Below are 25672 nucleotides of genomic sequence, written 5' to 3' on the forward strand. Positions count from 1 at the left end.
TATAAAATCTATGTACAAACCTTATCGTGGGCATGAGACATGAGGAGTAGTGATACTTTGCTTTCCGATGGGATCTAGTCAGTTGAGGGTGCTTTTGATTTATAGGTTTGAAAGAAAAGAAGCGAAGCGCCAACAATAGATTATCCCACATGGTTTACATGTATTAGAATGTCTGAAGGAAGAAGTGGCACCAATTGACATCACTCAGTAGCTTGCCAGTCGCTGATATAAATTAGAATTATGCAAGTAATGCATTTTTGTAGTTTGAAGAATGTGATGCTCACCAAAATCTCTAATGAGCCATCACATGTAATCCTTGCGGATAGGTGCTAATTTAGCTACAAAAATATTGGATCCTATTGTTTTCTCTATCTTTGTTTGTTTCAAATGTTGGGTCTTTTTCTTCGACACCTTCATTTGTTAAGAAAGATATGCTGGTTCTAAGAAGCAAGCACTGCAAGCCAAAGCATCTGAATGGAATAGACATTGTATTTGTATGAGATCTTATCCTAACAAGAAACCGCCAAAATCTGAAATTGCACTTGGAGCCTGAAAAATATATTACTAACAGGGACACTTTTTTTTTTTACTTTGCCTTTCCTTTAATCCAAATTAATTAATTCATGTGGTTTTTGCTGAGCTAAGCCAAATTGACATTGATTTAATCTTTTACTTAGTCCAATCAAGTTCAAATATTTAACTTCCCATTTGGGGTTACGCCAATTGTTTCTGACAATAATCTTTCTTTTCACTTTAGTGCACTCCTAGTCAGTAAGTTGAAACATGTTGTGCTGGTTTTATAAATTCAAAATCTTGAATCCATTGGCATCAGCCTCAGCTTATAACAGAATAGATGCAAAACAAAATGTGATGGGAATAGCGGGAATATGCAGGATTATTAAACAAAGCACCATCTTTTTCTTTCCTTTATTGTTTTTGTCCAACCACCATCTTTTCTTAGTGACTGTAGTTTGTTTGAACTTTGAACTAGATATATAACACATCATATGATAGTGTGCTTCACTTTTTCATCATGGATCCTTTTAGATAGTAGAAGGCATATTCATTGTTTGTAAATGCATGTGCATATGTCATTTGCCAAGTCAGGCTGTTGCTTTTATATTCTGAGCCTAAACGGCTTAATTTGGAAAAAGATAAAGAAGCTAAAAAGCATGGACGATCATTCATTCCTACAGTGGACAGACAGAACATTTCCAACCCCATTCTTCATGACAAAGTAATATCTTTCCTTTTACATTACATGGAACATAGCCATCCTTCTTTTACTTTATTTCCTTTTCTCTCTGCAACTTTATCTTCAACACTTTTCCTTCTCTCCCGCTAACGTCTTATATTCCTAAGATTTTTTGTATGCATTGTCTTTTAAACACCTCCATTGTTTGAATCACAATAAAAATACATTTAGGTCTCTGCCTAAACCCAGGAAAACCTCTCGTTAATTATGATGGCTAAAGGGGCTTCTAATTGTCTCATCTTATCCCTTCTGTTTCTTCCTTTTATCTGCACTTCTGGTAAGTAGCAACCATCTCTTCGTTACTCTCTTTACTTTCTTGCAAATTTATATAGTGGAAAAGCCAAATAACTGGCTCATTTTGTACTTTGAGAAACAACTGTCATATGAACCTGTTTTTAATTATGCCTTGTTTAAGGAAGAATTTAGTTAGATCATCCCATGTATATTCATATGCATAAATGTTTAGTACAATTTTTGAAGTTAATTTACTTATAACTACCTTTGTCCAACCAGGAACTCTGGTGGGTTTCTCCTATCATGCAAGGGGAAAAAGTGCATCTTGTTCAGCTAGTAGAACCATATCATTCCTCCTGAGAAACAAGGTGTCCCCATTTCAGATTCGACTCTTCGTATCAGATCATACGGATTTGAGTACTCTATCCAACTCATGTGTGTCTGTTGATCTCCATTTAAATGAGAGTTTAGTTGAGAATTTGAGAAGCTCCAACTCATCTGCTATTTCATGGCTGAAAAACCACCTTCTTGCCGTTCTCCCACATGTTGACATCGAAAGCGTTGTTGTAACCAGAATCAATAATGATTTTGGAGGGCAAAATGAGTTAGTTAAGCTTTTATCCGCCTTGAAATCAATTCATTCGCTCCTCAGTAGTTTTAATCTTCACAAAGAAGTAAAGGTCTCGGCAGCATTTTCATTATCATTCTTACAAAAGATGAATAGTACGACATACCAAAGTGATCTGCATAGGATTTTTGGTTTTATCAAGCAAACTGGGTCCTTTGTTATTGTAGAAGCCATTATTATTGATGGAGAATTGAGCATGGGAGATCAATTTATTCAGTCTGTGATTGAAGCAGCCAGTCTTGGCGCTTCTACTCTTCCTTGCAATAACGTTCCCATTCTTCTGACAATTAAAAGCCCTGCTGTTCCTAGCGCAGCTCAAGTAGCTGAATTTACTGCTAAGGTTGAAAATTCTTTAGAAAACAACATCCAGATTACACCTCGGATAGCCGCATTATATGCAGAAGTATCAGCAACGGAAGATTTTGTACAAAAGGAACTTGAGTGGGAAGAAGAGCAGATCTTTCTTTCTTCTCGTAGAGAACTCCTTAGTAGCGTAAAAAAAATAGCACATGACATTATCAACCCTCCGCCAACAACCTTCCCTACTGCTCCCACTTCAACGACACCAGTCTCCTTCCCTCCAAATAATCCAACACCAACTGTTGTCACTGTCCCCCCTACTAATCCTGTTACCCTAACGCCCACAAATCCTGCGGACACACCAACGCCAATTCCCACCACCACACCGGTCACAGTACCCTCCACCAATCCCAACAATCCGGCGGTACCAATCACCAATCCGGTTACAACACCTGCACCCATAATAGTGCCAGGGGCAGGGCCACAGCCAGTGACTAACCCTGTAACAACGTATCCCGCCCCAGCAGGAGGTGTTCCAGTCAGCACACCAGTAACAAATCCAGCAGCCCCTCCTGCAACTACAAATGCTCCTGCAATTCCTGGACAGAGCTGGTGTGTAGCCAGGACTGGAGCGTTGGAGACTTCACTTCAGTCAGCGTTGGATTATGCTTGTGGAATTGGAGGAGCTGACTGCTCACAGATCCAGCAAGGTGCCAATTGTTACAGCCCAAATACTTTACAAAACCATGCATCCTTTGCTTTCAACAGCTATTATCAGAAAAACCCAGGGCCAACTAGCTGTGACTTTGGGGGGACAGCGACCATAGTCAACACCAATCCAAGTAAGATAACTCTTCTGTCGCTTTCTTGCTTTCTTGTCAATTATCTATCTTTGAATATTTAAATGATACTTAGCTTACAATGTTGTGATTAAAACTTTCCAAAGGTAGTGGATCTTGCATTTACCCATCTTCTGCATCACAATCAACTTCAACTGCAACACCAGCAACAACAGCACCAACATCAGGGGCTGGCATACCAGGGTAAAGAGTTCATTTCGATTGCTTTGAAACATCATATTTGCTATTATATAAGCTTAAACTGGAGAAGTGACCCTGCACGTATTTTGCAGCTCCATCACCCCACCTTCAGTGTTGAATTCAAGTAACCCTGGCTCAGCTACCACAACTGTTTTTGGGTCGGACACACCTCCCAGTGTCAATACATCAACATCCATGTCAGCTGGTTTACAACCTTTTATTAGCAGCATCATTCTGGTGACATCCCTTGTTGCTGGAGTAATCTTCCTAGAGCCATGTATATAAACAGGTCAGAAGTTCATGCTAAATCCTCTTTCAAGTAGTTCCACAGTGAGTGATCATAGCAGTCAGCTCCTGTTGAATATGTTCGCCGCCCTGCATAATCTGCTCAAGATGTAGAGATGTTTCTTGCTCTTGGTAAAAAATAGTTTTTACATGAAACATACAAGATATTAAGTTTGACGTTTAGATAGTTTCAGAAAAAAAAAAAAAGTTCGTTTGGATGGTTTTTAGAGAGATCACAGTTGCAGGCATGGGTTGGGGTTGTAGAGTAGGTACTGATGATCTTGTATATGTTTGTTATCAACTAGTGGAATTTGTGGGTTTGAGATGGATGCTTGATCAAATCATCGGAGATTACTGATGGGTTTGCACCAAGAGAGAAATGGTTAACGCTAGAATTCTTGAATAACTAGACTTCGTTTGGATAGAATGGAAAGCATTTCCAAGGTATTGGACTGGCAATAAAGTAAAAAAAAAAAAACATATACTTAAAACACCAGATTGCATTAGTAGCTAAAATAGTATGGTACCCATTAGCCATAAACCATATTGAGTGCAAACAAAGCCATTCAATATTTATGAGACATATATATATTCACTAATTTACTAAAATCTTGATCTTAATTTTTATAGTAAATCTGAAATTCATCTCTCTGCAACAAATGAAACACACCAGCGATTTTTTATTTCCCAAAAAGAGCAGCATGCCAAAGGTCCGAACTCATAAAGCTTTAGCTTACAGAGGGGCAAAATCAAGAATATTATTACATGCTATCTCACCTCAGCAAAATCATCAATCAATCAATTCTTTTTTCTGTTCTTATTTTTGGATCAAACACAACCGATTTTCTTGATGAATCAATTTACTAGGACCATACAAAGTCAAAAAGCTTCTTGCCTAGAAGTCAAAAACACTATAGCAAGCAAACGCAATTGCAGCATTGAAAAAAAATGGCTTCAAATTAAAGACAAAATATTGTTGTTTTATATAAAACATAGTCCTAACGACTACATTTTTGGAGCCCACGGCATCGGATTCCAATTGTACTGGCAACCCCTAAAATATTTATTCAACAGTGGAGTCCCGAGCCCATCATTATCATACCAAACCTTTTTGACTTCAATACAAATCCAGATCACATTCATAACAGATATAATTGCATGTTTATTTTATTCACGTAAATACCAGGAGATTTTTCTAGTTCCGTGCGAGATTCAAGGAGTGATGTTCTTCATATCATAACTAATTTAATCCAGCAACACAGGATAAAGCATGAAGAATTGTGAAAGCTGTCATCATGATTGTTTGCAATGCAGCTAGCTTATGAGTAATCTGCCACAATAAGGATACAGGAAAAAGGATGAACTGTCATGCATTTTGTTGGCATAAGAATAACAGTGAAATCACATCATTGTAGGCATGTAGCTCAGAATGAGGATAAATGGCATTTCGACTGATACCGAGAAAAAGATCCTGTACTACATCTACAAGCCTTTCTACAAGGGCAATAGCTCTGGGGCTTTCCTAAACTCTTCCGGTATTCATTATACACAACACCTACATAACTAAACGAAGTCACCGCTTTGAAAACACCACCAAGATCAACATTGACATGGAAACTACAATCTTGAAACCAGAGGTTTCCCAGAAATTCTGTTTCTCATTACCCATAGCTCCACATTGTTGTTTTGCTGCCAGCTGATCTCTAAGTTCTTTTAGAGCTTTATCCCTGCGCTCTCCCATCTGCCAAAATTAGTACGATGAGATCAGCGTATGACATGCAACTGAAAATGACTCCAGAAAAAGTATGATTTTATGAAAGGAGTAAGAAAGGACTGAAACATGCCAAGGGATCTAAAAAATTCATGTTTGTAGTGGCTATCCATGTTCAGAGTTGGCCAAGATAAAATAAAAGTAAGGTAGTAAATTGTTTAAAGTGAACAATATGGCCTTCAAAACATCATTTATGCATATAAAAGTGTATCAGAAGCCATTTACTAGTAGAACTGGAACACTTGGTTCAGTAAGCATAGGTGATTCAGCAAAAGAAATGGGCCAACTTGCAGAGGGTCCAGCCCATTAATGGAAAGTTAGTTCAAACATGGATCCAAACAAATTAGCAATCCAAGCATTTTCAGTTCTGATGCAAAACAAATATTTAAGAAACAGCACATTAGTGGAGAACTCATCAGCAGCTGTAGATAACCAGAATCCTACTTAGGAAATGAATCAAGATATTAACATTACCCTTTGGAGTCTTCGTGACTGAGCACGAGCTTCCTGGAGACAAAATTCCAATTTCAACACCCTCTTTTTCAGTTCCTGATCAGCTCGGCGCTGTTTCTCTAACTGCTCCATAAAATAGATAAAAGATCATTAAAATATATATTTTATATAAAAAGTGAAATGGTAATAAAATTCAAAGGATATTTTTTCAAGGCAACTTATGCATATGCATGAAAATACCTGTGATTCCAATTCCTTGGTTTTGAGCTTCCAGTGGGCTGACATAATCCTGATTTCATCTTTCAGTTTGGCTATTTCTTCATCTTTAACAATCAAAAGTTTATTAATCTTTTCAAAATTCTTGGGAGAAACCTCATCCAACAGTTTCCTGAGCTCACAGTCCTTGTTTGCTCCAGCCCTAGCAACAGCTTGCATGATATCATGCTCAATTCTCAAAACCTCATCCTTCAGCAGCTGTTGGGAAGATTCCCTTGCTTGAAGATCCTTCTGCAAATTATCTAATTGCTCTCCTAACCTAGTTACACGATCCTCATGCTCTTTCAGTGAATTATTCTTCTCATCCAACTCCTTTAGCAGTGCTAAACACTGAAGCTGTGCTGACTGAGCTGACGCAGCACTGGCATCAGCATTTGCTTGATTGACTGAAAGCTGTGATCTAAGATCATCCAATTCCCTGAGGTACTGAGAGTCACATTACAAAGTCATATCAGAAACCCAGAAGTGCATTAGTCTAAACAAAAAAGAAAAAATCATTGAAGCGGCAATACCAAAAGAGACAAATTTTACATGAAAGCTAAAATAGATGATGAAGTAGAAACAAAAAAAAAAAATTATAAATAGAGGCCCAAGATTGTCTTCTAACCATCAAGGTGAAGACAACATGTTATGTTAGTGCCATTACCAGGATTACCCTTTACATCAATGCATTTCACAACATGCAGTGTGCATTTCACATAAGATCATATTTGAGCTTCTTTAAGAATTAAATAAGGGAAAATTCAATTATGATCTAGCATTCTACTAATAAAAATACATCTCCATAGTTTGAAACTATCAAGTTGTAAATAAAATTGCTATCTAATTGGCGCCTTACTATACAACACTATGTCAAGTAGTTTTCATGTTTTATTCCAAGTTTGTTGGTATGCCCATTGTTTAAAATCAAGAGGAAGCATAATATTTGATTTTGAACAGAATAAAGCGAGTCTTCTCTGGCAGCAATTAGTATAGGGGACACTTGCAAAGGTCTCAATTGGTGCAATATTCCCATAAAAATAAGGCATCATTTAACATGAGGTTTAAAGATTGAGCATCTTTATTTAAATATCATTTCGGCTTTATCATTCAATATAATGACTAGAATAAATTGCAGAAAGTTAAACTGGATCACATGCCAATATAATTCAAAAACATCCAGTCAGATGACTCAGATAAGACTTGACAAGAATTTCTAGCAGATAATCAGGCTACTGACTAAAATGAAATTCATGTTTTTATAAAAATATTACCAAAAACTTAAAAGTGAATTCCTCATCAGGAATTTAACAATTAAGTAGATGGGAAGAAATAAGAAGTCGATAAGATCAACTTCTGAATAATGCATCAAATAAATACATTTATAACTTGGCAAAATATGAGACTGTTGAATGGCTGCATTAAGTTTGATTTTGTGACCAACCTAGATTATCTTATGTGTAAAGACAACAATCTCCTGACTTATTCAAGTTACAATAAAGAGTTAACATTCAAATAAAATCAGAAACACTCGGTCGCCTTTCCTATGATGGGCTCCGCCAAAAATAACCAAAGAGGAAAAGCCAAAAGGCATGCCAAAAGATGTGTGAGTCATCAACAACTTTAAAACATTAAGACACCAAAAAAAAAGAGCCATTTTAGAGCAGATCAACTCAATCAACATAGCACATAATACCATCATTAGGGCATGATAGTTTCTTTCCAAATGATGAAGCAACAAGTAAAAAGGAAACACAATCACAGTTTTATGAGGCTAATTAATCAGCCAAAGAAATGACAAAAGTTCAAGAACTGGGATGTAAGTGGGACCTTCTCAGCAGCAGATGTCGAGGCTTGAAGCTGCCCATTCCTCTCCTCTAACCTTGTCTGCAATCTAAACATCTCCTCTTCCATGTTCCTTGCCTTTGTCTCAGCTTCCTGATGAAAAAAAAAAAAAAACCCAAATCTATTAGTAAACAAATTCCAGTTGACCCCACATTCAATTGAAGACTGACAGTTAACATAAAACACACACAAAATAAAAGGCCTCGTCAGCAATCACATGCCTGTCTTATTAGGGTTTCTTGAGCAAATGACTCCTCTTGCGATGCCAAACGGCTCCTAACCTCCTTCAACTCCGCCGCGAGCGAGACGACGTTACGCCGAAAACTTTGTTTCTTCTCATTCAAATCTTTCAATAATGGATCAAAATCCCTTGGAACAACTGGCGGGGATGACGACGACACGGTTGATTGATCAGAAACTGACATCAGGGATAGCGCGTTCTTGATCCAACGGTGAGAATGGTGTTGTTGTCAAAGATCTGATAGTGAATATATCAACAGAAATCAAGACCCTTGAAGGGTAAAAAAAAAAAAACTAGTGGCTTAGGGACAGGACCTACTTCTTGCTTGCAGTAAATGAAAGGTATTTCCCTGTGAAATATGCATGTGAACAGGGTCGTTGTGCATTTAATTTAAAAGGGACAGCGAGGACCAAGCTTGAAATATTAAAAAGAACAAAAAATGAGAAAGAGAGAGAGAGGGGAAGGAGGATAGCTTAGAAATAGTGCAAAGGGTTCCAAAGTTTGAGATCAAAGATGAAAATTTTAAAGCAAAGAAATGGTTTTGACAAAATTAGGATTTGAAAGAAGAGAAGACTATCTCTATCTATCATAAGTCTGCTAGTAGTATTATGAAGACAAGAGAGAGAGAGAGAGAGAGAGAGAGAGAGAGAGAGAGAGAGAGAGAGAGAGAGAGAGAGAGACGTAAAGCTTCATCAGTATATTTCATTGCAGCCGAATAAACTATAGCAGTAATAGTGTCTGAAAGCGTCCTTGCAGAGGGCAGAGTAGAGAGAAAGGGAAAGAAAGAGACAGCTTTTAGAATTTGAAAATAGGGAAGATTTGTTTTTCAAATTTGAAAATGGAAAATTTTACGGAGAAAGTAGAAATCCTTTGAATTGGAGTCCATAAAGAAAACAAGAAACATATGAAACGCCTCCCTCACAAGTCTCTACTTGAAAAAGCCAAAGAAAAAAAAACGATTTTGGCTTTTACAAAACAAATCTTCAAAAGAGAAAAGGGAGAGAGACAAAAACAGAGAATCATGATAAGAGAAAGAAAGAAAGAAAGAAAGAAAGAAAGAAAGGGAGTTACCACTTTACCAACTTCCTTACGATCTAACTCTGTCTCTAATCCCTCAGCTTGCGAAGCAGAGCAGACAGAGCAGAAATGATTTGTTTTTTATTTATTCTTTGGATGAATTAAATTAAAGAAAGAAGCATCCTCTTTAGTTTATTCATGGAATACTTTTGTGGTTTTGTAGGATTATTATTATTATTGGCAATTCCCTGCGTTTAAGCGACAACATGTCCACACCACAGGCAGGCAGCGGAGAGGAGAGAGAACGAGTGCGCGTTTCGTGTTAGAAGAGAGAGGTTAGGTTCGGTTTTGAGCTTTATTTTGCTTGCTTCGGGGACTCCGAACCTGGGGTTTTGTGATTATGACGAAATCCCAAGCTGTTTTTTGTTTTGTTTCGTGGTGGATCCCATTCGGCCTTTTGCTTTGTTTTGAAATTTAACTCACATATTAGCCCAGCCCAGCCCAGCCTTAGCCAAGCGCGGCAAAGGCTACATCCAAATATTTGGCATGGGCAAATGATTTCTCGCCACGTGTAGCCTTTGATAGCCGTTGATCTGTTCAGTCGGTAATCTCTGGTGGGCTGGACTACTTTAGTTTAGTGCTTGATGGGGCGCTGTTGGGCGGCCTCAGCGTTAGTGGTAGATGGTCCATTTCACTTTCATGGAGTAAATCGCATTTCTCTTAATAATAGTAGTTTATAGTGTAATTTTACATATGTTTATTACAGAAAGTACAAATCTTATATTAAATGGTAATTAGAAATAAATAATTTTTTTTGCGTATATATATATATGTATACATATTCAAGTGTTCAACAACAAATTCACTTCAATTTAAAAAATTAAGGGTTGTTTGTTCACTCAATTGTTGTTTCACACCACATCTTACAACATTCTATGAACATTGATTGAGATTAGTGTTTTAATTTCAATTTAGGCCAATACTTTTGGCTTTTATCAATCTCTCTCTATATATAGCCTTCCAATAAAATTTATGATAGGAGGAACGCCGCCTTTCTTTTAATTTACTAATACTTGAGAAATAATGGAACTTAAGTTAATACTAAAATGAAAATGCGTCTTATGCGAAAACATCAGGGAAATGGGCTAAAGTCGGTATTTGGCAATGGCAGCATAGCATAGGTTGAGCCTTGAGAAGCACAGCTAAATAGAAAATGAAAATCCAAAGGTCCTGGTGGTCACTGCCCTGCCTGGAAGTCCAACGCCTCTGCCACCCCTGTAAACTATAAAGCGTACCTAAACTGTAGCTGCTGACATCAAACTGAGGCAATTGATCAACTTCAACACTAGTAATTTGGCAACTTGGCCATGAACAATTCAGTTTCTCTGTAAGTCTGTATACCTGATAGCTCCTTAGTACATAAATTCTCAGCTCAGTCGTCTCCTCTATCTTTCTTTCTTTCCCCGTCTTGTTTTACTGTCGATAGGTAGCTCCAAATCCGATGCTTCTAGGGCTCTCTACTCTAAAATTTTCCAACTAACTCCCTCGATGGCTTAACTTACCTGGGCGCTATTTCTCCGTTTCTTACGCCAATACTCTCCAACTGAAGCTCGAAACCGACCCCAACCCTCCATATCTTAACCATTTTGAAGCAAAGATTAGGCTTTTGAGGAATAATCTATACCCAGATAGCTTAATCCGGGTTTTCGAAAAAACACAAGATGTGAACTCAGCTCTTAAGATTTTCAAATGGGCTGCTTTACAGAAAAGCTTTTAACCATAACGCTGATACCTATTACCATATCATTTTGAAACTGGGTTTGGCTGGGAATAATAAGGAAATGGATCATTTTTGTCTAAATTTGACAAGAGGTATATGTGTAGGTTCGGAGGAGGCTCTTGCTTCTTTGCTTCATACATTTGTTAGACATTCTACGCTAAATGAGGCGGTTCGGGTTCTTGTGAACATGACATTAAGTGGGTATTATCCCTCTGTTAATTTATTTAATGATTTATTAGGTGCCCTTGTTAAAGAGAAAACAGATTTCCAACATGTGCTGTTTGTTTATAAGGAAATGGTGAAAGCAGGGTTTGTGCCCACCGCTGATACTTTGAACTCTTTGTTGGAGGTTTTGTTCGAGACCAACAGGGTTGAATCAGGTTTGGATCAGTTTAGGAGGATGAGAAAAAAGGGCTGTAGTCCTAACGTTAGGACATTTGAGATTGTTGTAAAAGGTCTTATTCTGAATAATAGTTGATGATGCAGTGCTCATTTTGCATGAAATGTTGGAGCTCGGGTGTCAGCCAGATCTAAATTCATATGCCTGCATTGTTCCATTGTTTTGTCAAGAGAACAGACTAGAAGAAGGAATTCAGCCATTTAGGCTGATGAGAGCTGCTAATTTAGTGCCAGATTCACTAATTTGCAGTAAATTGATTCATTGTTTATGTATGAACCTTCATTTAGATGATGCAACTAATATTCTTGAAGAGATAATAGAAATTGGTGAGGTTCCTCCTGTTGATTGATTTGTGGATGTGGTAAATGGATTTTGTGAAGTGGAAAGATATATTCAGGCAATACGTTTCTTGGAGAATGACTGTGGTAACTTAACTTCTCCATATAAAGCATTGCTTGAAGGCTGCTGTAAGACTGGTAAATTTTTTCTGGGAAAAAGTCTTCTTGAGAAGATGTCTGAGAGAGGCATAGCAGATTGTGATTCTTGGAATATTCTAATCAGATGGATTTGTGAGAACGTGGGCATCAATAAAACTTACGAGCTTCTTGGAAGAATGATTGTACAGTCAATAGTTCCTGATTGTGGCACGTATGCAGCTCCAGCTGTTGTAAATTGAACAAATATGAGGATGCTTTAGAGCTATTTTATCACATTCAGTCCAAGTTCTGGGTTTTGAATTCTATATGTTATTCTAGGCTAGTTGAAGGCCTTTGCAGGCTAGAAAAGATTAAAGAGGCTGTTGAAGTATATTTTTACATGTCTAAAGGGGGATGCCTCCTTGAAGTCTCCACATTTGATTTGTTGATCAAGCCGTATGTGATGTTGGAAAGGTGGATGAAGCAGTCAAGCTGGGCTTATTGTTCTGGTACTTGCACTAATTTGACTTACACCACTATCATGTTTGCCTTGCATAAATCAGAAAGGGCTAAAGATGTCTTGGTAATGCTTTCCCAAATGGTGATAGGGGGTTGTAACGTTCATGCCGAAGCATACTGCATCCCAATACGAAGTATGTGTATGCTGAACCGATTTAAGGATTGTGCTTTGTTTTTCAAGTTAATGCTTACTGTGAGGGTCATACGCCTGATTCGGATGCATGATCTTTTCTCTTGTTTAAGTAGCCATTCTCGGTTACATTTGATGTCAAAAGATATTGATAAAATTTTTTCTTGAAGGGAAATTCTGGATTCAGCTATGTTTAATCTACTGATTAGTGAGACTCTGGAAAGAAGGTTGCAAGAGTGAGGTTTGACTTTTGTTAGATTTGATGTTGGAAAGGGGTTGTGTCCCGGATGCTAAGTCTCATACATTGTTGATTGGATCCAATGTCAATGAGGTAAAAAGTAGGGGAACAAAAATGTATGAAAGTTCAACGGAGCAAGATAATGCTAGCAACATTCTTGCTGAGGGATTGTGGATGCGATAAAAAGCTTGATACTCAGAATGGTCTTTTGATTGGGCCATGCACCCATTCCTTGGCGGTACATTCTGTCTCAACTGTAAAATTGCAGGTCATGCCTTCATTCTCACCCCCTGGAGGATCAAAAAGCCATGATATAATTTCTTGGCTCTGAGAGGCATTGTGTGATAGATCTGTCTTCAATGGCATTGTAATTGCGGTCATGCCAGGTTAGTATGTTTTGAGTTTTCTTCATCTATTTTGCAGTCTGTAAGACACTATAATGACCTTGTGCATTTCAGATGAACATACATATGCCAAAATCTTCAGAACTAATAGTTACATGGTTGGGAGGGGACTGGCTAGTGGTAACTATGTTCATCCCGTTTTTACATGGAAAGAATATTTTTTTTATATTTCTTTTAGATATTGGTTATCAGCAAGGAGGGAGTTCTGGGATTCAGAGTCCAGAATCTATAAGAAGTCTTTTATTTGATCCAGATAAGCATGGATGTATTAGGGGAGAAATGTAAACCTAGGATTTTGTATGAAGCTAGACAAATTGTTGAAGAACACAAGACTTCACTTCTCCAACTCATATTCCGTTCTCATTTGCAGGTGACTGACTTCAATTGTGGCATGGTAACGCATCCAAACTGATATCAACAATGAAAAGAGGCACTGCCCAATTTCAAACGCTGTAACTGGTCGCAGCTTTAGAAACGTTATGAGATCTCTAGTGAATGATAAAGCATTCAGAATAGCTAGACTACTGTGGGCTGTGGCTATATATAATTGATTGGTTCCGTTGCAGCTTAAGAGAAGTTCTTTCCAGCTCTTTCTTTCCCAAAGTTACCAGGGATATAATTTACAGTGGTAGAAGACTACGAACAAAGCTGAGTCATGAAATTGCAGCGGCTGGGACTCCCCTCTACGTGCACAATGGCCCCTTCTGTCTTGCTTCTGGGTCATCATTGATCTCCCCCCCATTTTTTTTTTCAAGAGGCATGTACGAGTTCTTAATTAAACACATTTTCGTCTTTTTCTTTATTTTATGACTCCTTAAGGAGGATGGAGTACATATATTTATATATATTTTTTATAGTTCAACCATATGCAATAAATATATTCCATTATTATCAACTCTGCACGCATTAACATACGGTGCTTCTTCTTATTGAATCTCGTTTTTACATTATATATGACTACTATATATGCTAGTTTTTTACCGTTTAAAGTCGAAAACCATTTGTTTCTTCTTTAAGGAATCACAACGGCAATTGCAAGCCAACCCTCTTACCATTTTTTGGTTCACATCGACCTCAATTCCCACCATCCTCCACTCCCTGCAATTTCCATTTCTTTCTTTTCAACGGAAAATAAAAACAAAAACAGATTAAAAGTTGCTAGTGATGCAAGGAGAAAAGCAAAGTAACTACAGCCAGATTTATATCCTCTTTTGGCATTTCTTCAGGACTGCAGCCACCACTAAGCATGCAAGTGTACAGCTATGAACCCCCATTCTTTGACTTTCCCTCATAGCATTCCTACTTGTTTCTTGTGAATTAGCATTACATGAAGCAAGTCTCAAACTGAAGCATTTACCATGTCAAAACCAGATGCCATCTCATCCAAATATCAACCTACCAACAACCTTCCATCGTTCTTCAGCTTAGCATATCCTTAATTCACAAACTTAAAACTAATGGATAGAAAACTTGATATAATTATACACCAACAAAATTGGATCTAAGTCATCAACAGGGGTAGAAATAGCTAGTTAAAAAAAAAAAAAAAAACGAACCACTGTTTTCCTACTAATTATTGCCGTGGTCCATAACCTTTAACTAGGGAACAACTGGAATACAAGTACACCTAATAAATAATAATTGACGTGGAAGAACTACCATTAGATTCATCAGCAACCATTGCTCTCATTATTAATATTAACACCACAGCTCCCACTGTGTCTTTCAACTACTTCAAAAGAGTTGTTAGATGTACAGATTGTGATGCACTTGACCCTTGATATGACCCCTATAAAGCACAACATATATAATAGGACAAGTTAGTCGAATGTCAACAGCAACAGACCTTAAAAAAAAGGGGTAAAGCTAAAAGGTAATCTTTCAGTTATGAAATGCTATCAGCATCCACAACATTCTGCTAACACATAAAAAATATTCCATGCTACAGCAATATGAGGAAAGGAAAGCCTTGTATAGATATAGGTAAGTGCAAACTGCAGATGATCTGCCAACTGGTACATGGAAACCCAACAAAAACTTATAGCTTCTGATGCAGCAAAGATAATCCGATATAAGCATGCATCATAAAAAAAGTAGGATACTCTTCTCGAAGCTGCACGTACAAATGTACCAAAAATGCCAAACACACAAGCTTGCTATTAAAAATAGGCTATCTCTATGAAAACCAGTGTTAGAATGAATATGAAATGGAATAATGTGATGCCACTAAATTGATGTATTCCAGTGATGAGTGGTGACAGCTTTAAATGACAAAAAGCTAATACTTACAGTGTTCAACACTCTACAATAGCTCTTTGCAAGTGGACTTGTTGTGCCCAAGACCTTTGCATCGACTGCACTGGAGTTGACGCTTCATTACCTCTTGTGATCCTACTTTCTTTGTGGTAGGCCGACCTGGTGGACGACGTGTTGGTGGAGGAGTTACAGTCACCAGAGCTTGTGAAGAATCTTTCTGTAGAGGCCTGTCCACATCTGGAATAGGTTGTACAGACTCTGCATAGGTTAATCTGTAACTCTCAGTTGTAAAGTATCTGGAGCAATAATCGTAAGGGCTTTGTCCAATGCAACTGATAACAGCAATAGCATGGCAGCATGGTAAGCCAGTAAGTTGCCAATCTTTACAACTACAATCCCAACGATCCATGTCAACCACTTCAATGGACTCACCACGAACCTCAAAAATGCTACCAGTAGTCAATAGCACTTGAAGAGGACGAACTTTCAAGCTCTCCTTTTCCAGCTTTTCCTCCATAGAAGGAGTCAACCTTGTTAACCACTGATCAGATCCAGCCCTGCGGGTATAAATTAACTCCATAATCTTTCCCCGTATGACATCAACCATCTGTGTTATAGGTAATTCGTGTGCATCTGATGCCCAGCTGTAAAAGAGTTCCCCAAAGTTTGATGTCATATGATTATATCTGGCACCCTGGAAAAATGAATTTGCCCAATGCTGGGGCTCACTTTGTATGATCCAATTGTAAGCTTCCAGTGAGATACTTTTTATGCTCTCAATACTCCTCTGAAAACTTTCAGGTCTAGGTGCAAAAGCTGCAGCATAAAGGTCTTCAATCATGAGCCGTTTCACCTCATGGGAAAACTGCCCCTTCAAGTCTCTAATGAGTTGCTCAGTTAAGTAGTGCAGACAATAACCATGATACGAACCCTTGAAAATTTCAGAGATTGACTCCCGTAAACCCTTCTGCCTGTCTGCAACAAACGTTATAGGACAAGATATTGACAGAGCTGATTTCAGTTGTAACAAAAACCAATGCCAGTTATCATCCGTTTCTGCATCTACAACAGCAAAAGCAACAGGAAATACACCATCATCTCCATCTGCAGCAGTTGCTGCCAACAACATGCCTTGATATTTGGACTTCAAGGGTATGCTATCAAGAAAAAGGAGAGGCCTGCAGCCTTGTACAAAACCACACAAAGAGGCATGGAATGAGATAAAGAGGCCATGGAAACTTGAGTCTTCCTTAGTGGTGAACGTAGCAAGACTGCCAGGATTGGTCTCCATTATCCTGTCACAGAAAAATGGTAACTGACCATATGCATCCTTATATGAACCCTGAAGCTGCTCCTTGGCAATTTCTTTCCCACGCCATGCCTGAAAGTAGTTCAGTTGTATCCCATATTCCTGTTTAATGTCATTCACGATATCCTTGGGTTTGTAATTTGGAAAAACTTTCAACTTCTCCTTAATTATACTAGCTACCCAACTCCTAGTTGCTTGATGCCCTGTTGTCACAGCAGCCCCTTCACAAGTGTGTGTTGGATTCATCTTCTTGATACATATCAGCTGAGTGGTTGACAACCTTGATGCATGAATTCTCCAAGGGCAGCCTTCTGATTTGCACTTAACAGTCACACGATGGCTATCATTCTTTTTATACCTAAATGCAAACTGATGTGCAATGGCATATTTACGTAATGACTCACGAAATTCGTGAACACCACTGAATCTTTGCCCCACCCCTGTAATTGTATTCTGCCACTGCTGTGCACCTTTAGCATGCTTCTCACTGGCAGAAACCGAAAGAGGAAGTATAGATGAAATCTCAGGTGGCAAATCAATGTGTGCATCAATATGATTGGTGTCATCAACAATATCAAGTGAGGCCCCGAGCGGAATATTGGGTTGATTGGTATCATCCACAACATCTAGAGGTGGATCAAGCGGAGGCACTGCTTCAGACAAAGTTGTCCTACTTGACCTGTAACAAAAAAACTCTCAGCATTAAGTAAATATATAAAAAATTACGTCTAATCTTTAGCTTAGAAATGAAGAAAACTACCTACTGGCTGGCAAGTTAGAAATATCAGGAGCAACAATTTCTTCCATTATGATATAGACATCAGCAGTCGCACAATCCCCATGAAATTTTATCATCCGCTTTAAATCCTTGTCATTGGAGACAGAAATGAGAGTCTTTCTATTACCAGGGAGGAAGTATTTGATAGACATAGTATTAACACTATAATTAAACATTTCTGCCACTTCCATCTTGAAGTCATTGAATTTCATTTGATCATCAAGGTCTATAGCATGAGCATCCCCACCTCTATATGACAATGAGCCATCCTTGTCAGTCTCAAATTCACCACCAGATTGACAAATTGCTATTATCTTTTTTGTAGCCATGACCTGCCAATCATTTAAGGGTTGAAAAATGCTTCAGGATAGTCCATAAAACCAATCAAGTAAAGCAGAACAAAACTTCAGGATAGTCCATAAAACCAATCAAGTAAAGCAGAACAAAATGTTTAAATGATATAGTTGGGAAACTTGATATGAAATCATAGAAAAAAGGATAATCATGTTGAATTCAGTGATCACATGCTGATCAACCAATGGCGAAGAAGGGCCAGTTTGGATAATGTAGACAAGTAAAGAAAACAAACACAAATCTATCTTATAAAGGAAAAGAAGAGATTTTCACAGGACTTTGCTGATATATTTGGCTTACTTGTTTACTTGTATCCCATTCCTACCACATTAAATATGTATATATATATATATATATATATGGATTTGAAAAGGGTATAATTCATCACTGAGAAACATAGAATTCTCAAAATATCAAATTTACAACCAAGATACATTGGATACTCCCAAGTCCAAAACAAGGAAAGAGAAAGCAAAGATGGTGTTTCCCCCTAATTATTAATTTTGAGGCTGAGTTTTTTCCCTAACCAAGCAGAGCGTGAAGTCGTGAACTAACAGCAACAGTATTGCTTAAAAAAAAACAAGAAAACAGAGGTTAGAAATTGGAAGTCGTAATCCAGCATTGGCGTAAAAACTATTCCAGTTTATTTCTTTTTAATAAGCCCAAAAGATAAAATGCCAGAATTTTTTTTTTCTTTTTTTGGTTTAAAAAGAGGCAGAAACGTATTGATGCATAAAGTAACGAAAAAACCCTAACGAAAGAAGATACGCAATTATTGGGAAAAGTTAGAAAGCGCTTACCTTGAATATGAGGAAATTGAGTTAAAGGGAAGGTGGATTAGGGTTCCCCAAATCCCCAATTATTAGGGTTTTCTTTTTGGATAAATGTAATCAATTTGGGACGCTGTTTGACAACAGACAAAAATCAGAGGCAGAGAGGGAGGGGGGAAGAGGATGGGGTAATAAGGTAAATTCATAAGTACAAGGCCTAAAATTAAAATAAAATACATTCATGACTAGGTTGCGTTGGTCAATGGACAACGCTGTCAGCAACAAAACATATACATGCGGTTGGGAAGGTGAATGGCATGCCACGTCAGCCATGGATGTGGGGTCCCACCTATAGTTGTGAGTTGTGATTAGCTCTCCCTAGTAATGGACACATCATCTCATGAACCCCATCGGAATTATTTTAGACCCTATATTTTTATGTGGTCGGAGTTGTCTAATTACCACCCGAAGTTTGCATTCAACCGCATGTTATTTTAATATATGGCCTTCTTATATTTTCCAAAAATATTGTATCACCGTACCTATTGCATCTAAGAGTGGATTTGGATTTCATCGAAGTGTCAGTGTGGTGAGATGAGCATGTTTTTCTGTCCAAACGTGCTGAAATTTGTCATTTGAATTACAGAACGTCAGTGCGGTCGAGGAGTTTCCAACGCACTGAAAGCAAAGGTTAGACTAGACTTGTACGGATCGAGTGAGAAATTTTTAATCCTACTGTAGCAGTTTTTTTCAAAAATAACCATACTCTTCTATTTTTTTTTTTTTTTTTTACCCTTAAAACTACAATGGAAAGTCAAAAACTTCCCTACCACTTAACATTCTTTTTCATTTTTTTTCTATTTAAAAAATTTTAAATAACTTTATTAATATAATATAAATAAATAAGATTTTATAATTATATAATAAACTAATTAATAATTAAATAAATTTCTATAGTATTCATTTTAATTACTTTTTATTTTTTATGAATAAAATTATTATTTAATATAAATTTTTTTATATTTTTAACAATTTATTAATATAAAAATATCAAATATATTATAAATTTATAATATACATATTTTAATTTAATATCCTTAATGATAATTTTTTTTCACTAAAATTTTATCTTACTATTATCGTTACTTTTACTTCTAAATACATATTTTACCATTAATTTTAATTTCATCATTATAATATTCAATCTTATAGTTATATTGATCGTACTTTTATCATTATTTTTAATTTCATCGTTTATTTAAATGGATTTTAAGTCAAATCATTTGATGTCACGTGTTAAAAAAATAAAATCAAACTTAGAACACATAAAAAATTTAAGAACACATCAAAATTTTATTCATACATATTGAACATTATTTAAATTCAAAAGCTGAATCATGTGAGATTTTTACTCAGGGAGGAAGAGGAATTTGCCTGAAGATGCAGAAGTTAATGCATTATAAACAAGTTGATTAATTGCATCCTAAACGTGTAATAATGGTCAACCTTGTAAAAATTGATAAGAAATTCAAGCATACGCCTGTTACTTAGCGGGCATACCTCCCCATCCTTGGTTCTCGATAATATACTTCAACACCAAACTTGTCCCATGAATATGTTGGTAATTTCAAAGTGTATTGGTCACTCGAAATTCCCAAAGAAGCAGGCAAAACCGCCCTTAACCATGTCCCATGCTGTGACCAACACCTCCCCATCTCAACAACAGTTTCATGCATCCTTTTCTTGATCATCCACCAATGTTGCCTGCAAACCTCTTAATTACGTACAAAACCTTTGGACCCACCAACTGGACACCATTCCATGTGCAAATGAAAACAGTAGGTACAGTACAACAGGACAAAATTAGGCATTGAACATGTACAATGAGAGCATATTAAAATTGGGCATTGAACATGTACAAAATGCTGTCTTAGAGCCCAACCAACACACAAGTTTATCTCCTTCAGCAATTTAGATGCATCAAAGAGAAGCAAATACTAAACTAAGCTCCAAAGCATGTCTCTACTTGCCTCCGTACGGAAATTATGGAAGATCATGGTACCGAAACCATGACACAGGTGATTCAAGCCATGTTGACGACCCTGGCTCTTATTCCATCAAAAGACTAGTACCACACATTGTTCAGCTGCACATAAGTAGAGCAGTACCATATCAACAAAACAAATAAATAAGTAGTTGAGTCAGGTTCACAACTTATAGCATTATTTAGCCAGATACAAGGATTTCCATGTTCCATAAATTCACAAACGGAGAAACAGATGTTACTAATACCTACTCAGTTACCAAATAAATAAACAAATAAAGCATTCTTTCTTCGGGGATTTAACTACATAGAATGTTTCTTTTGCAAGAAGCCTTTATGTCAAGAGACACTTGTCCATACCCAGGTTTAAGAGGTTCCACAACACCAAGACTAAAAACTACTTGAATTTGCCCCTTAGAATATAAAAGCATGGGAGAAGGGCCCTGCTTCGACAAACTAACCTCTTATCCATTATTCCCTTAATTGACAATGATATACAATGTTTCCATAATTTTTCGAATAATGATGAAACCTCAAATGCAGGTAAGGATTAAAATCAGATCTAAGAATTTGTTGAATGCATGAAGATTGTTAAAACAATAGGGGCATTTGTGAATGCACTAACCAATATCTCAGCAAACACTGCTCTGACTTATGCGCACCACCAATTATCGCAACAACTGGTTATTTACAAAATAATCGTTACTGAACAGCACCACTATACTGTGTTTAGAGTCCAGCTACATAACTGATTTAATTGGAAACTGAACTTTGTTGATTTGAAATTTCAACCAAGGGATCATGATAACGTTACTCTGAACAAGGTATCTGATGGTTTGGCTTGACCCGGCCACTTGTATGTCTATTTAAAGATGTTAAGATTTTTAAGTTTTTTTTCCTCATAATGCTATAAAAAAGGAGTAACACCATCTCTAAAATGCATTGTGCAGTTAAAATGTCCATGGCTTTGCTCAGTACAATATAAACTCAGGTAATATTCACGTTTATATCTATTAGCAACAAAATTCAGCAGGGAGTTAGATCTAACATGCAAAGTTCAGCATAAGACAATGGCATGGGCAACAAAAACACTTAATTCATGAATGGTAACTGAAGAGAAGAAATATTTCTATAATCATAAACCAATAGCCAAAAATGATGAAAACAGTAGCACAAACCTTATCAATTTGCAAGAGATGCACATGTGAATGCATTCTGAACAAGTTGATTAATTGCATCTCTGAACTTGTAATAATCGTCAACCTTATTGTAAATTTGATAAGAAATTCGAGCATACCCTGTTACTGGACCAACCTTTCCATCCCTTGGTGCTCGATAATATATTGGAACTTCAACACCAAACTTGCCCCGTAAATTTGTTCGTAATTTCAATGCGTCTTGATCACTTGAAATTCCCAAACAAGCAGGTAAACCGACCATAACCATGCTAGAACACATCTCCGGAGGACAACCAAGATGAGTTCCCCATGCGTTCACTAACATATTCCCCATCTCAACAACTGCTTCATGGTTCCTTTTCTTGATTCCATCAATGCCGCCTTCAAACCTATTGATAAATTCCAAAACCTTTGGAACAACCAACTAAGCACTATAATCCCTAGTCCCAATCCAAGCACTTTCTAAAGCCAACCCATTCCCATACTCATGGGAAACCACAGGATGATGCAAATCAGAGTTATTTGTAGACCTTCTAAAATACAAGAAGGCTACTGAAGGTGGGCAAAAGAACCATTTATGCAAATTACTAGTGTAAAAGTCAGCCCCAATTTGTTTCATATCAATGTCAACACTCAACACAACCAATTCCATGAGCAGCATCAACAAAGAACTGGTCAACGCCTTGCTCCCTATATGTCGTAACCGTCAGATGTAAAAAATGAGATATTTAAAAAAAAAAAAGAAAGAGAGAGTTGCCACCAATCTTTGTTAGGGTGTGATTAGCTATCAAAAAATTTATTTTTTTAATAAAATTATAAAAAAGAGTTTAGAGTTTATCAAAAAGATAAATTTCGGTCTACGAAAAATCAGGTTGGGTCCAAGAGTCGGTTACGCGTGGAGAAGGATTAGCACCCCCACAACACCCATAAATTGGTACCATTTAATTATGCGCTATTTTCGATGTTGGATAAAAATTGTTTTAATTTGAAATTTAACATTAATTTCCTTCATTTGAAAAAAATATTTTTTTGCTAAAATTTTTGTTTAGGAATATTGAGAAAATCTTTAAGTTAAAGAATTATCTTAAAATTCTCCAACATCTAAGCAGAATTTGAAATAACTCTTTTCGCTTAAGATTTAATACAACAATCCTTAAAATAAAATAACAATCTTTATAGGAAATAATTGTTAGTGACTCTCCAACATCTAGGCAGAGTACCAAGAATTATTTCTATCGGAATGTTATTTTTTTATTTTATAATATCGCAAAAAGATTTTTTTTTTTAGTATTATTCTTTTTTATTAAAAAAATATTTTATCAGTAAATTAAAGAGAGAGTAATGCAATCAATTATTGATGACAACATGCTAACGTATATCATGCTAATGAATGTCATGTAAAATGAAATGCAATTTAAGAGTTGGATTCTTAAATATAATGAGACCACCCCGACTCTCCAACATCTAGGCAGAGCTTAGATGCGACTGTTTATATTTAAGATCTCAATTTTATTATACTTTTTATTTATTAATCTTATTATTAATACGAATTAAGAAATCGTGTGAAAAGACTTCACGAAGTAAAATTTCCTAAATACCCCATCATCTAGGCAGCATTCGGGAACAAATTGCTTCAAATAGAATTTTCAAACGTGTCCTTAGGATTTTTTTTAGGACTTTGGATTTCAAAGATTTTAGATTTCGGGGGGTTTTGGATTTAATGGATTAAGAAATAGTGCTTAAGGTTTCGTTTTTTAAGAAAATACGAACATCTCTAAAAATCCCCAACATCTAGGCGAATTTTTTAAGCAAGTTCGATTTTAATAATTTTTGAAGATTAATTAAAAATTTCTTATGTTTATTTATGAAAAATAATTAACAATAATTCCCCAACATCTAGGGGGAATTATTGTTTTAGAAAAATATTTTTATTCCCTCCAACATCTAGGTAGGAAAGATTATTATTATTTTTTTAAAAGCATTTTAATATATTTTTTATTATTATTTGTTCTTAATTTTTTTATTATTAAAACAATTAAACATTTATTCTAACAAATTTATAAATTTATCATGCATAAATATAAAAATATATTTAAAATAACAAAAAATAATAATAATAAAAAATAAAAAAAAAAATTTTTTACTTGAACCGGACCGGTCAACGATCCGGTCAACGTTGGTCGGGGCGGTCTGACCGGTTCGGCTGTTGGATCGACGGTTCTAGCGATCGGATCGGCAGTCCGGGCAATCTGACCGGTTTCATCCGGTCCACTGGCGGTTCGTATGAACCGGTTCAAGGTTGGTTGGAACGGGTCGTTGAGTCGGGTTGCGCGAATCTCGGATCGGATTCGGGTCCACGCGTGGATCCTCTTTGTTTAAAACGGCGTCGTTTTGGGTTTTTCCCTAAACGACGTCATTTTGAGTTTTGGCTTTACTATATATATCTGAAGCTTTTTTTTTGGTTCATTTGGTTTCTGTTTCAGAAAAAAAAGGGAGAGAGAGAGAGAGAGAGCTGGGAGAGAGGTCTGGCCATCCACCGTCTGATCGCCGGATCACCGCGCTGGCCGCCGCCTGGGTCGTCGGTCACCGGTGGTCGAAAAATCTCAAAATTCTCCCACAAACTCTTCTCTACCTCCTGAGCACAGATATGGCCTCCTTTTCATAAAAAACGACCTTGATTCGCGTAGATCGGGTTTTGAAGTTTTTGGTATACTTTTTTTCTTCTTTTTTTTTGTGTCGAAAGCTAACCGGTACCTTTCTTTGTTGGTGCAGGTGGCTCGGAACTGAGGTTCCTCCCTACGGGGAGGACTGTGATTTCGTTTTGGTTTTTGTTTCTATTTTTTTTTTACGTTTCTTTTTTTTTTCGGTTGATGTGGTTTCTGTTTGGGTATTTTGGGTGTTTGGGAGTGTTTTGAGGGAGGGTAGCTGTGTGTTTGAAAATGGATTTTTTTTTTCGAGAGCTGACCGATCTGGAATGAGAAAGATGGCTGGGTATTTTAAAGGGTTTCGATTTAGGGGGTTTAGGTGGCTGTAAGGTAGTTTGTTGGTGACTATAGGGTGGCTGGTCGGGAGGCTGATCAGGGGCTGGTGACAGCGGCACCGTACCAACTCTCTGATTTCTGTCTTATTCTGTTTCTTTTGTTTGTTTTCTTTTTTTTGTTTTTTTTTGTTTATTTTTTTTGTTTATTAATAAATTTTTTATTAAAAATATTATTATTATTAAAAAAATAGTAGATCCGGATAAAATTGGTGTCTACAGCTGCCCCTCTTTACACATTACTGAGAATCAGGAATAGGACAAAGATAAAGACAACGACTTTGTCCGAAAATAAATCGTAATCTTTTATTTTTTTATTTTTTTTTAATTTTTTTTTGAAAAAGCTCCTCTCAACAAAGGCTCCACAACTTTAAAATTCTCATCTTGGAAAAGCTCTTCTGCTCTCAGCAGAGGTTCAACAACTTTAAAATTTTTTCTTGAAAAAGCTCCTCTCAATAGAGGCTTTACAACTTTAAAATTCTCATCTTGGAAAAGCTCCTCTCACCAGAGGTTCAACAACTTTAAAATTTTTTCTTGAAAAAGCTCCTCTCAACAGAGGCTCCACAACTTTAAAATTCTCATCTTGGAAAAGCTCCTCTCACCAAAGGTTCAACAACTTTAAAATTTTTTCTTGAAAAAGCTCCTCTCAACAGAGGCTTCACAACTTTAAAAATCTCTTGAAAAAAGCTCCTCTCAGCAGAGGCTCCACAACTTTAAAATCTCATCTGAAAAAGC

At 36.8% G+C, this 25672-nt stretch overlaps 3 protein-coding genes and 2 pseudogenes across 7 annotated transcripts; 2 read left to right on the forward strand and 3 right to left on the reverse strand.

Moving 5' to 3' along the window:
• Positions 1 to 1148: 1148 nt before the first annotated feature.
• LOC111277421 (Carbohydrate-binding X8 domain superfamily protein) lies at positions 1149 to 4067 on the forward strand. Its single transcript, XM_022863873.2, has 4 exons — positions 1149 to 1532; positions 1769 to 3259; positions 3364 to 3460; positions 3550 to 4067. The coding sequence occupies exons 1-4, from the start codon at positions 1463 to 1465 to the stop codon at positions 3740 to 3742; spliced, it is 1851 nt and encodes a 616-aa protein (XP_022719608.1). The 5' UTR covers positions 1149 to 1462; the 3' UTR covers positions 3743 to 4067.
• A 1018-nt stretch (positions 4068 to 5085) lies between these two features.
• On the reverse strand, positions 5086 to 9648 carry LOC111277422 (nuclear envelope-associated protein 2-like). Of its 5 annotated transcripts, none has more exons than XM_089764295.1 (6): positions 8626 to 9648; positions 8288 to 8544; positions 8052 to 8159; positions 6207 to 6668; positions 5988 to 6089; positions 5086 to 5483 (listed from the first exon to the last, which is right to left on the reverse strand). In XM_089764295.1, exons 2-6 carry the CDS (start codon positions 8489 to 8491, stop codon positions 5316 to 5318), a joined length of 1044 nt encoding a protein of 347 aa, XP_089620421.1. In that variant the 5' UTR covers positions 8492 to 8544; positions 8626 to 9648; the 3' UTR covers positions 5086 to 5315. The 5 variants fall into 5 exon arrangements, with proteins under 5 accessions (XP_089620421.1, XP_022719609.1, XP_022719611.1 ...); XM_022863874.2 differs by having other exon boundaries at positions 9379 to 9551; XM_022863876.2 differs by having other exon boundaries at positions 6207 to 6660; positions 9379 to 9524.
• Positions 9649 to 10677: 1029 nt separating this feature from the next.
• LOC111277424 (uncharacterized) lies at positions 10678 to 13123 on the forward strand (annotated as a pseudogene).
• Positions 13124 to 14570: 1447 nt separating this feature from the next.
• On the reverse strand, positions 14571 to 18800 carry MUG7 (MuDR family transposase). The gene is made up of 4 exons (XM_022863877.2): positions 18709 to 18800; positions 17537 to 17886; positions 15501 to 17455; positions 14571 to 15000 (listed from the first exon to the last, which is right to left on the reverse strand). Exons 2-3 carry the CDS (start codon positions 17881 to 17883, stop codon positions 15514 to 15516), a joined length of 2289 nt encoding a protein of 762 aa, XP_022719612.2. The 5' UTR covers positions 17884 to 17886; positions 18709 to 18800; the 3' UTR covers positions 14571 to 15000; positions 15501 to 15513.
• Positions 18801 to 21904: 3104 nt separating this feature from the next.
• On the reverse strand, positions 21905 to 22552 carry LOC111277645 (putative L-cysteine desulfhydrase, chloroplastic pseudogene; annotated as a pseudogene).
• Positions 22553 to 25672: the final 3120 nt, after the last annotated feature.

This window comes from Durio zibethinus, chromosome 7 (assembly GCF_047325235.1).
Source record: "Durio zibethinus cultivar Kanyao isolate XHJ-2024 chromosome 7, ASM4732523v1, whole genome shotgun sequence".
Classification (NCBI taxonomy): domain Eukaryota; kingdom Viridiplantae; phylum Streptophyta; class Magnoliopsida; order Malvales; family Malvaceae; genus Durio; species Durio zibethinus.